A 13,787-nucleotide genomic window follows, 5' to 3' on the forward strand; every position below is an offset into this window, starting at 1 on the left:
TTTCATTCCTCTTTTGCTTCAAATTCTACCAAGTAGAGGTTTGTTTATACCCCTTGAACACTAAAAAATATTACAAGGGTTAAGGAATTTTCTTTCTCTCTCTCTCTTTTTTTTTTACTGTGGTTAAAAAAAATAGAAATTTACCATCTTAACCAATTTTAAAGATGCAGTCCTATGGGAATTTCCTGTGTTTTTTGTTTTTGTTTTTTAAGATTTTATTTATTCATGAGAGAGACAGAGAGAGAGAGGCAGAGACATAGGCAGAGGGAGAAGCAGGCTCCTGGGAGCCCCGATGTGGGACTCGATCGTGGGTCTCCAGGATCATGCCCTGGGCCGAAGGCATATGCTCATGCTGAGCCACCCATGCGTCCCGAATTTTCTGTTTTTATTCCTCCGTTTCAGAGATAGTTCACTCTGGCTGTTTTCTCCCAGTCACATTACTAGAGTAGATTTCTTTTTTTTTTTTTAATTTTTTTTAAATTTATGATAGTCACACAATGAGAGAGAGAGAGAGGCAGAGACATAGGCAGAGGGAGAAGCAGGCTCCATGCACCAGAAGCCCGACGCGGGATTCGATCCCGGGTCTCCAGGATCACGCCCTGGGCCAAAGGCAGGTGCTAAACCGCTGCGCCACCCAGGGATCCCCAGATTTCATTTTTTAAAAAAAGATTTTATTTATTTATTCATGATAGACATAGAGAGGCAGAGACACAGGCAGAGGGAGAAGCAGGCTCCATGCAGGGAACCTGACGCGGGACTCGACCCTGGGTCTCCAGGATCACACCCCCGGCCAAAGGCAGGCGCTAAACTGCTGAGCCACCCAGGGATCCCACTAGAGTAGATTTCATTTACTCACTGGTTGATTCAATTAACAGATATTTGAATGCTTACCACCTTTGAGATAAAACAGAAATATTGTTTTGTTTTCTTCCAAAATGGAAAGTTGGGGGATCCCTGGGTGGCTCAGCAGTTTCGCGCCTGCCTTTGGCCCAGGGCACGACCCTGGAGTCACAGGATCGAGTCCCATGTCGGGCTTCCGGCATGGAGCCTGCTTCTCCCTCTCCTCTGCCTATGTCTCTGCCTCTCTCTCTCTATGTCTATCATAAATAAATAAATAAAAATAAATTTAAAAAAAAGAAGAAAAACAAAATGGAAAGTTGTTTTCATGTTTTTCTAATTAGAAGCTATGTGCTTATTGCCAAGAGTTTAGAAAATATAAAAGCATAATTATTCCTAACCCTGCAAGTTTATTAATTACCATTGTCAAGTTGCTGTATCCTTCAGATTGTTTTTTATTATTGTTATTGCTGTTCTATGTCTTATTACATTGTTGTTACCTCAAATGCTGTCCTCCTCTATACTGTTGTGTTAACTATTTTCAGCAGTAAAGTTTTCTGTATCATCTGTATAGTCAATGGGGGGGGGTGCATTGTATTCAATGATGTGAGCGTACCATAATTTTCAGTGGTTAGTACTCTTTCATTGATTATCCAGGTTTCCTTTCTCCTAAACAGCATGTGGATGGTCATTCTTTTTTTTTTTTTTTAATTTACGATAGTCACAGAGAGAGAGAGAGAGAGGCAGAGACACAGGCAGAGGGAGAAGCAGACTCCATGCACCGGGAGCCCAACGTGGGATTCGATCCCGGGTCTCCAGGATCGTGCCCTGGGCCAAAGGCAGGCGCCAAACCGCTGCGCCACCCAGGGATCCCTGGATGGTCATTCTTGGGCATATCTTTGTCTTCTTGCTTAGGTAGAAAAAGATGTCTTGTTTTTATTGCTACATTACTAGGAATTAACACCGTGCATAGTAGGTTTGTTGTATAATAAATACTAGTTGAATGAATGAATGGCCTGGTAATTTCCATAGCACTAGGAACAGGGCTGTTAATGCGGAATAGGACTTGGTGGTGATGTAGGGTCTTGGCGATTGGGGTGGTTGGGCTACTTGGGACAGGGCTGTGTTTAGAAGAGGTCATCGAGATCGCTGAGGCCAGGCACTGGCTGGGAGAGAGAAAAGGGCGTGGAGAAGGAGATGCCTCCTTCAGATACTTGTTGAGTGCTTACTGTACACCCAAGGTCAGGCAGGAAAATGTGCTTCCTCTCTTGCTGTCTCCTTCGCACGCAGCCCATTTCCCTTTTGCAGGCAACCAAGGTTTTAGGCCGGTGTCGTCTGTCTTGCTCACCCCCTCTAGGCCAGCAGTAAGCAGGGCAGAAGGGCCAAGAGCCAACCAGATTGAAATTCTGGCTCTACCACTCATCAGGCTTCTGACCCTTAAGTTCCCAAATGTCTCTGAGCCTCTGTCTCAGCTCTGTTAACTTTGGGGTGATAAAGTGGCTAATCCTAATAGTTGTGCCTTGCAGAGACTGAGATTAATAAGCGGTAGCTATTGTTAGCTAGTACTGTGGATTAAATAGGCTTTAATAAGTTGCCCTTTATTCTTTTGCATGAGAGAAATCCACCATATGCCCCAATCAGTTTACTAACACGTGTGTAAGTATGTGTTGAGTTTCCCACCACACGATCATTTTGTGCGTTAGGGACTACCTGCCACCTGTATGTGTTGTTTGTGAAATAGGCCTTTATTGAGCAGAGGGAGTTGTGTTCTTGTCCTCCTTGTTTTCAGGCCTCCTCGTCTCCTTGCACAGCTCCCAGTCAAGGACAGCATGAGGCACTGTGATGGTGAGGGTTGCTATTTACCCTCACCTCTGCCTCCTGGTAGTAAAAAAAGGTCTGTACAATCTTGATGGGAGGCCATTTATGAGCTTGGAGCCAGAATGAGCTGCAAAATGTAGGTTGTGAGCTCTAGGGTTTAAATAAATACTGCTTGTCAAAGTAGAATCCATTGTTCATTACCTCTCTGCTGACCCCCAGTAATTCATAAGTAATCCTAAAACCTCAAAGGAGGGGGAAACTAAGTGGGCTGTGACATTCATGCGTAGTATTATATGTCACTGAAAGATGTGGAAGTCTAAATATAGTTAAAGGTTAGAGAACTATTTACTTGGATAAAAAAATTTTGAACCCAGTTTTATGCTTTAACGTTTTGCTTCTATTTCTTTGATAATAGAAACCCTGCAGCATGCCCAGGAACCTGGGTTCTGCTTTTAACAGCTTCAACAACTTCAGTATTTGAGGAGCTTCCCTATTGCTGTCCCTTCTCCCCTCCCTTTATTAAAATAGGGACGATATTGGGACACCTGGGTGGCTCAGTGGTTGAGCATCTGCCTTTGGCTCAGGTCGTGGTCCTGGGATCGAGTCCCACATCGGGCTCCCCGCATGGACAGCCTGCTTCTCCCTCTGCCTATGTCTCTGTGTCTCTCATGAATAAATAAATAAATAAAATCTTAAAAATAGAGACAATATTATAACTTTTGTAGTTAATAGAAGTCTGTTATGTCTTCCCTCAGTTCTGCTAGGGCTCCTCTGTTTCCAAGTTGGGAAAAACAACTGAATGAAGGGTGGTGTCAGATTTGATAATTTCCTTCCTTCTGCAATTTGGACTTAACTTATACACATTAAAGCCAACTTGGCTATCCAGAACTCTTGAGGAATAAATCTTTTTGAATGAGTGTTTTCTGCATTGCTGAGGGATTTACATGCCCCCAAACTAAAGCGCTGAAAGTAAAAATAGTGGCTGTCTTTGGGATGGTTCTTGTGGCAGAAGTGTCCTTGTTCGCCTTCCTAAGTGGAACGAAGGGAATGTGATGGATAAGTTATCACCATGCCGCGTGTGAGCTGGACCACGAGAGCAGAGGCCAGAAGCAAGTGATGCTCACCTTACTTGTGGAGTGCTTGAACAGGGCTTTGAGTTGCTCCACTTTTTAGTTCTTGCTTCTCTTTATGACTGGTTTTTCTCTTTCTTTGAGGTTAACTCTGTGTGCTTGCCTCTTGCAGTTCATTTTTCAACATCTAAGTATTTATGGATGGTTGGGGACAACCTCTCGTAGGGATGACAAGAATGTAGCACGAGTGGCACTGTGCCTTTGGCAGGTGGTACTCATTTTTTCTGAGGAGACATTCAGCCTTAGGACGCACCTCACATAGCATTCCAGGCCAACACTGCTGATGGATTGTGTGATGTGAGATGAAACCTATTTCCTATTGTCTGTTGTCTCCAAGTCTCCTTCGATTTTCAAGTGAGGAAAACCAAGACCCAGAGAGGAAAAATGACTTAGGCAAAGTCACACAGAGTTAGATCCCAGGTCTTCTGGTTCTTGGGCCAGAGAACTTTCAGCAGTTTTTCCCTCCTAGCAGCTCTGGGCTTAAGCAAGCCCCTTGTAACTGTGATAATAAGACTTGAGGGAGGGAGGGGCAGCTGGGTGGCTCAGTGGTTGAGTGTCTGCCTTTGGATCAGGTCGTGATCCCGGAATCCTGGGATCGAGTCCCACATCAGGCTTCCCCGCAGGGAGCCTGCTTCTCCGTCTGCCTGTGTCTCTGCCTCTCTCTGTGTCTCTCATGAATAAATAAAAATAAAATCTTAAAAAAAAAAAGACTTGAGGAGGGAGAGAGGGACTGTCATAAGCAAGATACATGTTATTTGTGTGTGTGCCAGTTCTATGACATCTATTTGGCTTTCTTCCTGATCCTTTGCTTTCTAATTGATGGTGTTGCCAGCTGGGAATTCCAAGTAATAAAGGAACTGTGCTTTTTAATTTGACAGACGGAAGTTAAAACCAGCCCTAGCTCATGTCCTCACATGCCTAAGGTCAGTCCTTGGAAGAACTATCAATGCCCAAAGCCAGGGTGGGGGAGGGGAGACAGATATTTGTTTATTTGTTGCTGTGTGTGTGTGTGTGTGTGTGTGTGTGTCCTTAGAAGAAAAGCTGAGCAGGCTCAGCTCCCGGTAGCAGCAAGTAGCTGGCTTATCCTTCCATTTTGACTCTGCCTAGCAAGGACAAAGTCCCTTCTATTTTGAAAAGCCCTTGCTATTCATACTGTTCCCTTTTTCTTTTCTTTTCTTTTTTTTTTTTTTAAGATTTTATTTTTAAGCAATCTTTACACCCAACATGGGGCTCGAACTCACACCCCAAGATCTAGAGTCGCACTCTCCACCCACTGAATCTGCCACGTGTTCCCATACAATTGCTATTTGAATGAAGTTAGATAAAGGGTATAAAGGGCTCTTTGAAGACTTTTCTCTTTGGCTATGTTTGGGGGAGGGAAGGTTCTTCAGAAAGGAAAAAAAAAAATCACAGAATTCAATACCACATTTGCATGTGCTCCTGTAATCTTCAAACTTAGTTTTCTTAAGCAATTTTCTTTTCTTTCTTTAATCGTGATAGTGATACGAGAATAGGATAAGAACCCAAGCAGCGGAGTGCAGTGAGAGCTCCACGTCATCTTGCCCTCCCATACCTAGACCCACTCTACAGATGGCGTCAGTGGTCACTTTGGGCACATGCACATTAGTGCCCTCACCCCCCATGGCCCGCCATGGCTATAAAATACCAGGGCATGCCAGCTGTGTTTGCTGGCGCTGTCATAAAAAGGTACCACAGCCAGAGGGGCTTAAACAACAGAGATTTCAGTTCTCACAGTGCTGGAGTCTGGAATTCTGAGGTCAAGGAGTTAGCAGGTTGGTCTCTTTTGAGGCCTCTCTCTTTGGCTTCAGAATGGTGGTCTTCTCCACTATCTTCACACGGTCTTCTTTCTGTGCCTTTGTCCTGACCTCCTCTTCTTACAAGGACACTAGTCAAGTTGGATTAGTGCCCACTCCAATGACCTTCTTTAACTTTAATTACCTCTTTAAGAACCCTATTTCCAATTATGGCCACATTCTGAGGTAGTGGGGGTAAAAAGTTGAACGTATGATTTTTGAGGCATAGGGAAGGGAGAAGAGAGCACAATTCAGTCTACAACACCGACTTACTCTTTTTAACTATACCGTTTTGTCTAGCTAGCCAGTTAGTCATTTTTCCAGTCCCCATGTAGCTGGAGAAAAAGACTGTTTTCATGCTTATAATGAACAACCTTAAACTAAATCTCTGTACCCTTTTGCAAGTATATTAGCAGAATGAATTTATAGAAGAATTGTTGGCATTATCCTCCAAAGAAATTTCTTGGGTCTCTCTTGAGTGTATAATCATCTCTTGTGGAAAAGGAGAGTATGCAGATTCTACAAATTAAAGCTCTTTAAAAAAAATTTTTTTTGTTTATTTATTTGAGAGAAAGAGATAGAGCATGAGCGAGGGGCAGGGAAAGGGAGCCAGGAGGCTCTCCACTGAGCAGTGAGCCTGGCACAGGGCTCCATCCCAGGTCCATGGCATCAGGACTTGAGCCAAAGGCAGATGCCAAACCGACTGAGTCACCCAGGTGCCCGCAAATTAAAGCTCCTAATGTGTTTCATAATGTAATGTTGATATGAGAGATTCAGAGTGTATCATATGAAAGAAAGGATCAGTATGAGTGACATGCTCAAATAAACCTGTAAGTGGCAGGGGCTGGGTATGAGTGCATTTTATTCCAAATTAAGCTCTTCCTGAAAGAAGTGGTAAGTCAGTAGGGCTATGAGATTTTCTAGATGATAGCATAACACTGCTTTTAAAAGTGCTATTTTGAATATATACTTGGTATATATGTCAATGTCTAGGTTAAGACAGTGCACTTGTATTGTTGGTTATTGGCATAGTTTGAGTTGACAGGTAACTCTTCGGCTAGTAGAGAATGGCTGTTGGGTTCTAGTATTAGGTGTGGATATATATGCACACACGCCTGTATATATACACACACACAGATACACACACTTATACATGTGCATGTATATTTTTAAAATACCACAGTACGATATAGGGTGAAAGTAAAAAGTAAGGAAAGGTTGAAAAGTTAAATCCATACAATGATACATGACTTTAACGATAAGCTTATTCTGAGAAGCCCTATGATTTTGTTCTCACATTTTCCGTAATCACACTCCTTCTGTTACTATTTGCCTTTAAATAATAACAAATAATAATAAATAACATAATTTATATAAATATATAATAAAAATAAAAAATATAAAATCTGTTTATTTTTCCCCTCTGTGCAGATAGTTTAAATGTTGATTGTGCTATGGGAATGTTCTATCATGGGGAACATTTACTGTTTAAAAATATTTCTTTTCCCAAATAGAATAAATCTTTTATTGGATTTGAGTTTGCAATACAGTAAGACTGGTTATTTAAAGCCATAGAACTAAAAAAATTAGCAGCCAGCAAAGGAGAACGTTGGGCAAGAATTTGGGAGGTGAGGAGGAGGAAGGCAAGGGTCCAGAGAAGAGCTCGCTGTGTGAGTGGAAGGAGAGAGAGAGTGTGTGTGGGGGGATTTGGATCTATGGGTGGAAAGGGGTCAGTCAAGTTGGGGATTGAGATTGTGTGAGTGGGTTATAAAGGAAGGTGACCTCTCAGAGCCACACACACCAGCAGTGGTAGGTTCTCACTTGTGTCATCTGTTAGCCCAGCCCAAACAGACTGGCTTATCTTACAAAGAACCAGTCTAACCTTATGAGGCCAGAAGAGTCTTTTGAGGAAGACAGTTTGAAACCTGAACATAAGATGGAAAGAGTGCATTAGCAAACCTGTGAGGTGATGAAATAGTACACAAAGTGCTCAAACAATGGTGTTACAGGATACGGGACAGAGAACCAGTTCTGAACTCAAGCTCGGCTGCTTTAAAAATCAATACTTGGGAGACAAGTGATGGTCAGAAAGGAAAGGTTGCTTTATTCAGGAAGCTGGCAGCCTGGGACTATGGTGGACTGACGTCCCAAAGATCATCTTCCCTGTCCAGACAAAGCCAGAAGGTTTTATTTATTATTATTATTTTTTAAAGATTTTATTTATTTATTCATGAGAGACACACACAGAGAGAGGCAGAGACACAGAGAGAGAGGCAGAGACACAGGCAGAGGGAGAAGCAGGCTCCATGCAGGGAGCCCAACGTGGGACTCTATCCCCAGTCTCCGGAATCCAGCCCTGGGCTGAAGGCGGCGCTAAACCGCTGAGCCATCCAGGGATCCCCCGCCAAAAGGTTTTAAAGGGGAAGGGTGGGACATTGGGGGCTGGAGGTGGTCTCCCTGCAAGGGAAGGTGGTGCCCAGGTGGATAGTCATGGACATGACCTTGAACAAACTTGGTGGCATCAGCAGCAGCTGTGCTCCAGTGTGGGCAGGACTCCTCTCCTGGGGAAGTCTGGTCCTTCCCTCCTCAAGGCTGGTGGTCTGCAGATCTCAAGGATAGTAGGTTAGTTTATCTATAGGCCAAGGGACTTAGGTCAGCAAGCAAGGAGTGCATAAGCTTGAGACCTATTGGAGTGGTCTTACAATGAGTTTCCCGATGTAAATGAAGGAAGATGTGAAAACGTGGTTGTGATTATAGCCTTGTTGTCTTATATACTTGTGATATCGATTTAGTTATTTGCAGGTTATGGTGATCTCTTTTGTAAGATTCCCGGTTTGCTTAAGAGAAATCCTTTCTTAACACCAAGTGTGTTAAATTAGGTCACCTGTGAGACGACAGCACAGGCATAAATATTGTTACTACTCCAATTTTGTAAATAAGGAAACTGAGTCGTAAAAGGGTAAATAACTTGATCACGGTATACAGCTAGTAGGGAGCAGAGCCAGGCACCAAACCCACGCAGGCTGACTTTGAGCCCAAACTTTGTTTGTTTACTTATTTATATGTTACCTTTTTTAAATATTTTATTTATTCATGAGAGACAGAGAGAGAGAGAGAGAGAGGCAGAGACACAGGCAGGGGGAGAAGCAGGCTCCATGCAGGGAGCCCGAGGTGGGACCCCAGGATCATGCCCTGGGCTGAAGGTGGCGTTAAACCGCTGCGCCACCTGGGCTGCCCAACTCTGTTCTTTTTAAAGATTGACTGACTGATTGATTGATTGATTTGAGACAGAGAGAGAGAGAGAGGGTAGAGAGGCAGGGGGAGAGAGAATCTCAAGTGGACACTGAACTAAGTGTGGAGCCTGATCTGGGGCTGGATCTCATGACTGGGAGACCATGACCTGAGTCAAAACCAAGAGGCTTAACCCACTGAGCCACCGAGGCGCCCCTTGAGCCTGAACTTTTAATAACACTGCCCCCATTGCCCTATGCTTTCCTGAAGACTGAGTTGTTTTGGGGGCAGTGAAAATACTCTGTATGATATTATGGTGATGGATATATATCATATATATATTTGTTCAAACCCATTGAATATATGACACCGAGAGCGAACCCTTAGGTAACCTGTAGACTTTGGGTGATGATGATGTGCCATCATCGTCCTTGGTAAAAAAGTACCATTTTTGTGAGTGGTATTGCTAATGGGGAGACTATGCATGTGTGGCAGTAGGGGTATATGGCAAATCTCTTTGTCTTCCTCTCAATTTTATTGTAAACCTAAGTGTGGTCTAAAAAACATAGCCTTTACAAAGACAAAAAATTAGCACAGTCTCACCCTTGAAAACCTAATCCCTATTTTATATAATATTCCCAAATTATGTCTAGTTGCATTGACCAGTGAATCTCAGTCAAAGATGGGGGGGAAAAAAGATCTCATTTCCCCAAAGGAAAGGTGCGTGCGTTGCTACTGATACAACAGGATCTCTCAGCTCCTCGGTGCCCAGGCCTGCTCATGAGCCTAAAAGCTTACCCGTAGGGGCACGAAGCTCTGGTACACAATGCCTGGGTAAGAGGCACCTATTTCTTTGGAGCTTCACGTTACACACTCGCATTCCTGCCTGCAAAGGGAGATGCATACCAGCACACCTCACCCTCCCCATCCAGCACGTCCCTAGGTGTTTATACAGTTCATTCTCTGCCTCATGGATTTTTGGCAAGGCCCTTTCTTGGGCCTAGCTTGTTTTCTCACATTCTTCCCACCTCACTTCATCCTTTTTCTGGTTCTTGGCTGCTTCTACTCCCTAGCTGATCTCAGAAAACTTTGATCTCAGAGTAATGATTACAGTCCTGCGGGCGAGCCTTACACAGAAACGGTTGGGCATCTCCCCAGCCACATGCCTGCCTTTTACTGAAGACAATGTCAGAGCAATTCTGGTGAACACTCTGTGCACCCCCGCCACCATTCCTGTGTGTTCTGTGGGCAGGTGGCTCGGAAAACCACAGCCCGGAGTGGGGGGGGGGGGGGCTGCAGAGGTCTGGCGTTCATGGGTCTGTAAACGAGGGGCTCTAACAGGATGTTTGTGCTCCTTCCCTAGCTGGCCTGCTGCTGTGGTTCCGCTGGCTGCTCCCTCTGCTGCGGCTGCTGCCCCAAGATCCGACAGTCCCGGAGCACCCGCTTCATGTATGCGCTCTACTTCATCCTCGTCGTTCTTATCTGCTGCGTCATGATGTCAAAGACCGTGGCTAATGAGATGAAAGAGCGTGTAAGTCTGCCTCTTTCCAGCTCTTCCCATTTCCCACGGTTGATGGGGAGGTGGTGTGGGAAACCTTCAGTTAAGGGGATGGAGCCCAGCTGCCCTGGTGTGGTTTGGGGTATCCTTGTTTTCTCTGAACCTTCCTGAAGCCTCCTTGGTGCTTTGCTGCCAAGCAGGGGAGCCATTTAAGGTCTGGAACTTTAGTACAGATACAGTCCAGTGCTTTTGGTGTACTGTGTGTTTTGTCATAGCCTTGTTTTTAGCTGTTCCTCCTTGGATGTACAGTCTTGCCTTGTAGACTTCTGGACTTCCCCCTGTTGTGGCTGCCACGGTCTCAAGTAGCAGTTGTTATAAACTCAGTTTGGTGACATGTCATTTGTAGGTTGGGTGTCTCCAAGGGTGAGAGATGGATTTCTAGCCACGTCTTAGGCAGCGCCTACAGAGATGGGCCTGGTTATGTGATGCTGATGAAGACACCTAGGACCTTATCCTGGACTTTCCCCATAGAAGGCCTTTTCATCAGCCAGGTGATGGGGGACATTTGGGGTTTTTTTGAGGGAGCCCCCCAAAAAACATTTCCCCTCCTAGGTTCTAAACAAATTGAACAAAAAAGACTATGGAGTCAGCAGATAGATGCCAGCCGTCCTCTTTACGCTTCATAAAGCTGATGTGAGACAGTGTGGCTTGGATCTGCAGAGAAATGGGCTTCCCACTATCAGACCCCAAAATGAGTTAGACTTTTCCCCTGGGAGACCCCACTCAAGCACCAGTCTCACTGGGCTGGGCCAGACTTCCCCTATAGAGGTAGGCAGTTTACCAGGAAGAGCAGCAGGCATGTTACAGCTCTTGTCCAAGGAAAGAGGGACAGGAAAGGCTAGCTGTCCAAACCCAGTTTTCCTGGGGCCCAGCAAAATGAGGATGGGAAGGAGGCCAGGAGCAGAGCTCTAATGGAGCCCGTCCACAGTGGAGGTGGCATCAGTAGGAACAGTTTCCGAGCAAGTGTCTGTTCTTCCAACCTTACGCTGATTCTACAGACTCTCTTAAGTACACTCTCAAGTGCTTCAAAACAACCAGTTCCTTAAAAGCACTTGATATATTCTTATCTGTTAGGCCCTTTGAAGTCTCCTGTTCGGTAATGCTTTTATAATTGTGGATGTATGGTCTGGAATATAGTGGGGCTACTGTCAAAGCTTTTAAAATTGTGATTCTTGGGCAGTCTGGGTGGCTGTGTGGTTTAATGCTACCTTCAGCCCAGGGCGTAATCCTTGAGACCTGGGATCGAGTCCCACGTCGGGCTCCCTGCATGGAGCCTGCTTCTCCCTCTGCCTGTGCCTCTGCCCCTCTCTCTCTCTCTCTCTCTCTCTCTGTGTCTCTCATGAATAAATTAATAAAATTTAAAATAAAATAAAATAAAATAAAATTGTGATTCTCCTCTGACTGCTTTAAACATTGGCTCTTTCCTCAGTAAGACACTGCCGTGGGAGCTCCGGGGCAATCAAACTTGTGAAAGATGGAGCTTACCATGCAGAAGACAGGGTGCAAAGTCTTCTGAGGTATAAAACAAGGTAGAAATTACTAAGTGCCAAATGAGCGGATGCATGAAGTGCTTTGGAAATTTGGAGGCAGGGAGACCCAGAGCTAAGGCTGCCACACCAGGCTTCACTCCATGGTGGTGGTAATTAGCACCAGTTCTCTTCATTATACCATGGTTTGATCTTGTATGTTTGTAGCAGGAAGTTTGAGAGGAGGAATACTGAGAGGACATTTAATCTCCCATTTAGTATCTTGGTTTTTCAGGTAACCTCATGTTCTCTTTCTAAATGCAGCAAGCATTGGTTTGAGTATCCACCGTGGTTGTGGCCGGACCTCTGAGCATGTATCAGATGTCTCTGGTGCAATTCCAGCCCATAAGAGGTTTTCAGGGTAGGTAGAATTAAGCCTAGATCCAAGAAACAAAACCCAAGACTACAAATATGTAGTGGCTAACCCATCAGAAACATTGTTACTCAAGGGAGGGTTCATTTGGGAGCCCTAGGTAAACCTTTTAGGATATGACTTTAATAGTAGTAATTCCAACATTCAGTTGCCATCCAGATAACCTGCCCCTTGAAACAGTCCTTGACAAGTTCAGCCAGTGTCTGTGATTTCTAAGTCTTCATAGAACATTTAAGAAACAGAAGATGTTGAGTGGTGTCACTAAGGGTCACTTCATGGAAGTGACTTGTGTAATGACGATGACTATTTTAATTGCTAATATTTATTGGGTGAAACCATGTGCCAGGTTTTATTCTGAGCATCTTACCTGAATCCTCTCAGTTCATCACTGCTGCACTCAGCCGAGCAGTAGGTGCTGTCATTATTCCTGCCTTACAGATGAGGAGGCTGAGGCACTGAAGCATTGAAGCACCTTGAGCGGTCTCCGGCTCTAAGTGGTCCAGTTGGGATTTGCACCCAGGCTGACTGTGTTCTTAGTGCCTGGGCTGTGTACTGCGTAGGTCGACAGGAGGTAAAAAAAAAACAAGGACCAGGCGCGTGTAGAAGGACAGAGATGAGATATATGTAGGTAAAAAGACTTTGCAGGAATTCTGGTGCTAACGCTAGGCATTTGGCTGTGGTCTGATGGCAAGTTGGAAGCCATGCCATTATCAATTCTTGAGCAAGAGTGTGTCCTTATAGAAACAGGTGTTTAGGGAGGTGAGCCCAGGAGTGGTTTGTGTGTACAGTGTGATTTGAGGTCTGAGCAGGGGGTGGGGGATTGAGCAGGGAGGGGAGAGGGGCAACTCTGACTCCTCACATTGGCTCTTGTAAGTGTTTCTATGCCTGTCTTTTGAATGTACGCATTTAAAAATGGTTTGGCTGGACTTTCTGCATAAAGAATGAGGTCCCTGTGGGCGAAACCAATCCTTTTCCATTTTTAAGGCCTCATAGGGTGCAGGCCAGCTGGTCACAAAGTCATCTTGTTTGCAGCCTATAGAATGGAGGCTGACCTCACCCTCAGGCGATGCTCGAGGGTGGTGTTGAAAGATCCCCTTGTGGGGACACACTCTGGGCTTCTGCTGCAGTCCTCGCCCCCACTTTGTTGGACGGGGAAATGTCTGAGGCTGTGATGGGAAGAGGAGAAAGTGGGTGTGCTGGTAACTGCCCCGATGGGAGCATCTAATTGCCTCCCACCCAGCATTCTCACATTTGTATTCAGAGGACGGGGCTCCGTCCAGTGCCACATGGGTCTTTGGTGCGTGGGTTAAGAACACAAGGGCAGCCCTTTTTTTCAGTTACTTTCAGTTTTTGCCTTGTTTTCAAAACGTGGCCTATGTTTAAATGTGAGCAGGAGGAAACTGCAGGGATCTGCAGAGCCAAACTTCATCCCGCCTCCTTTCTCTAGGGAAACTCCTTATTCCCATGAGAACTTTGGCTCAGAGCAAACTGTGCCAGTGC

At 45.0% G+C, this 13,787-nt stretch overlaps 1 protein-coding gene across 3 annotated transcripts in view; it reads left to right on the forward strand.

Annotated features, from left to right (window-relative positions):
- SERINC5 (serine incorporator 5) overlaps window positions 1–13,787 on the forward strand; it is a 106,626-nt gene that overhangs the window by 40,199 nt on the left and 52,640 nt on the right. For 2 of the 3 annotated variants that reach the window (XM_072793588.1, XM_072793598.1), the window contains one exon: window positions 10,194–10,361. In XM_072793588.1, coding sequence (XP_072649689.1) covers window positions 10,194–10,361 — 168 coding nt within the window. Of the gene's footprint in view, window positions 1–10,193; window positions 10,362–10,734; window positions 10,880–13,787 lie in introns of those variants that run through there. The other variant, XM_072793605.1, reaches the window with a different exon arrangement.

The sequence above is a fragment of the Canis lupus genome, chromosome 2 (assembly GCF_048164855.1).
Source record: "Canis lupus baileyi chromosome 2, mCanLup2.hap1, whole genome shotgun sequence".
NCBI lineage: Eukaryota > Metazoa > Chordata > Mammalia > Carnivora > Canidae > Canis > Canis lupus.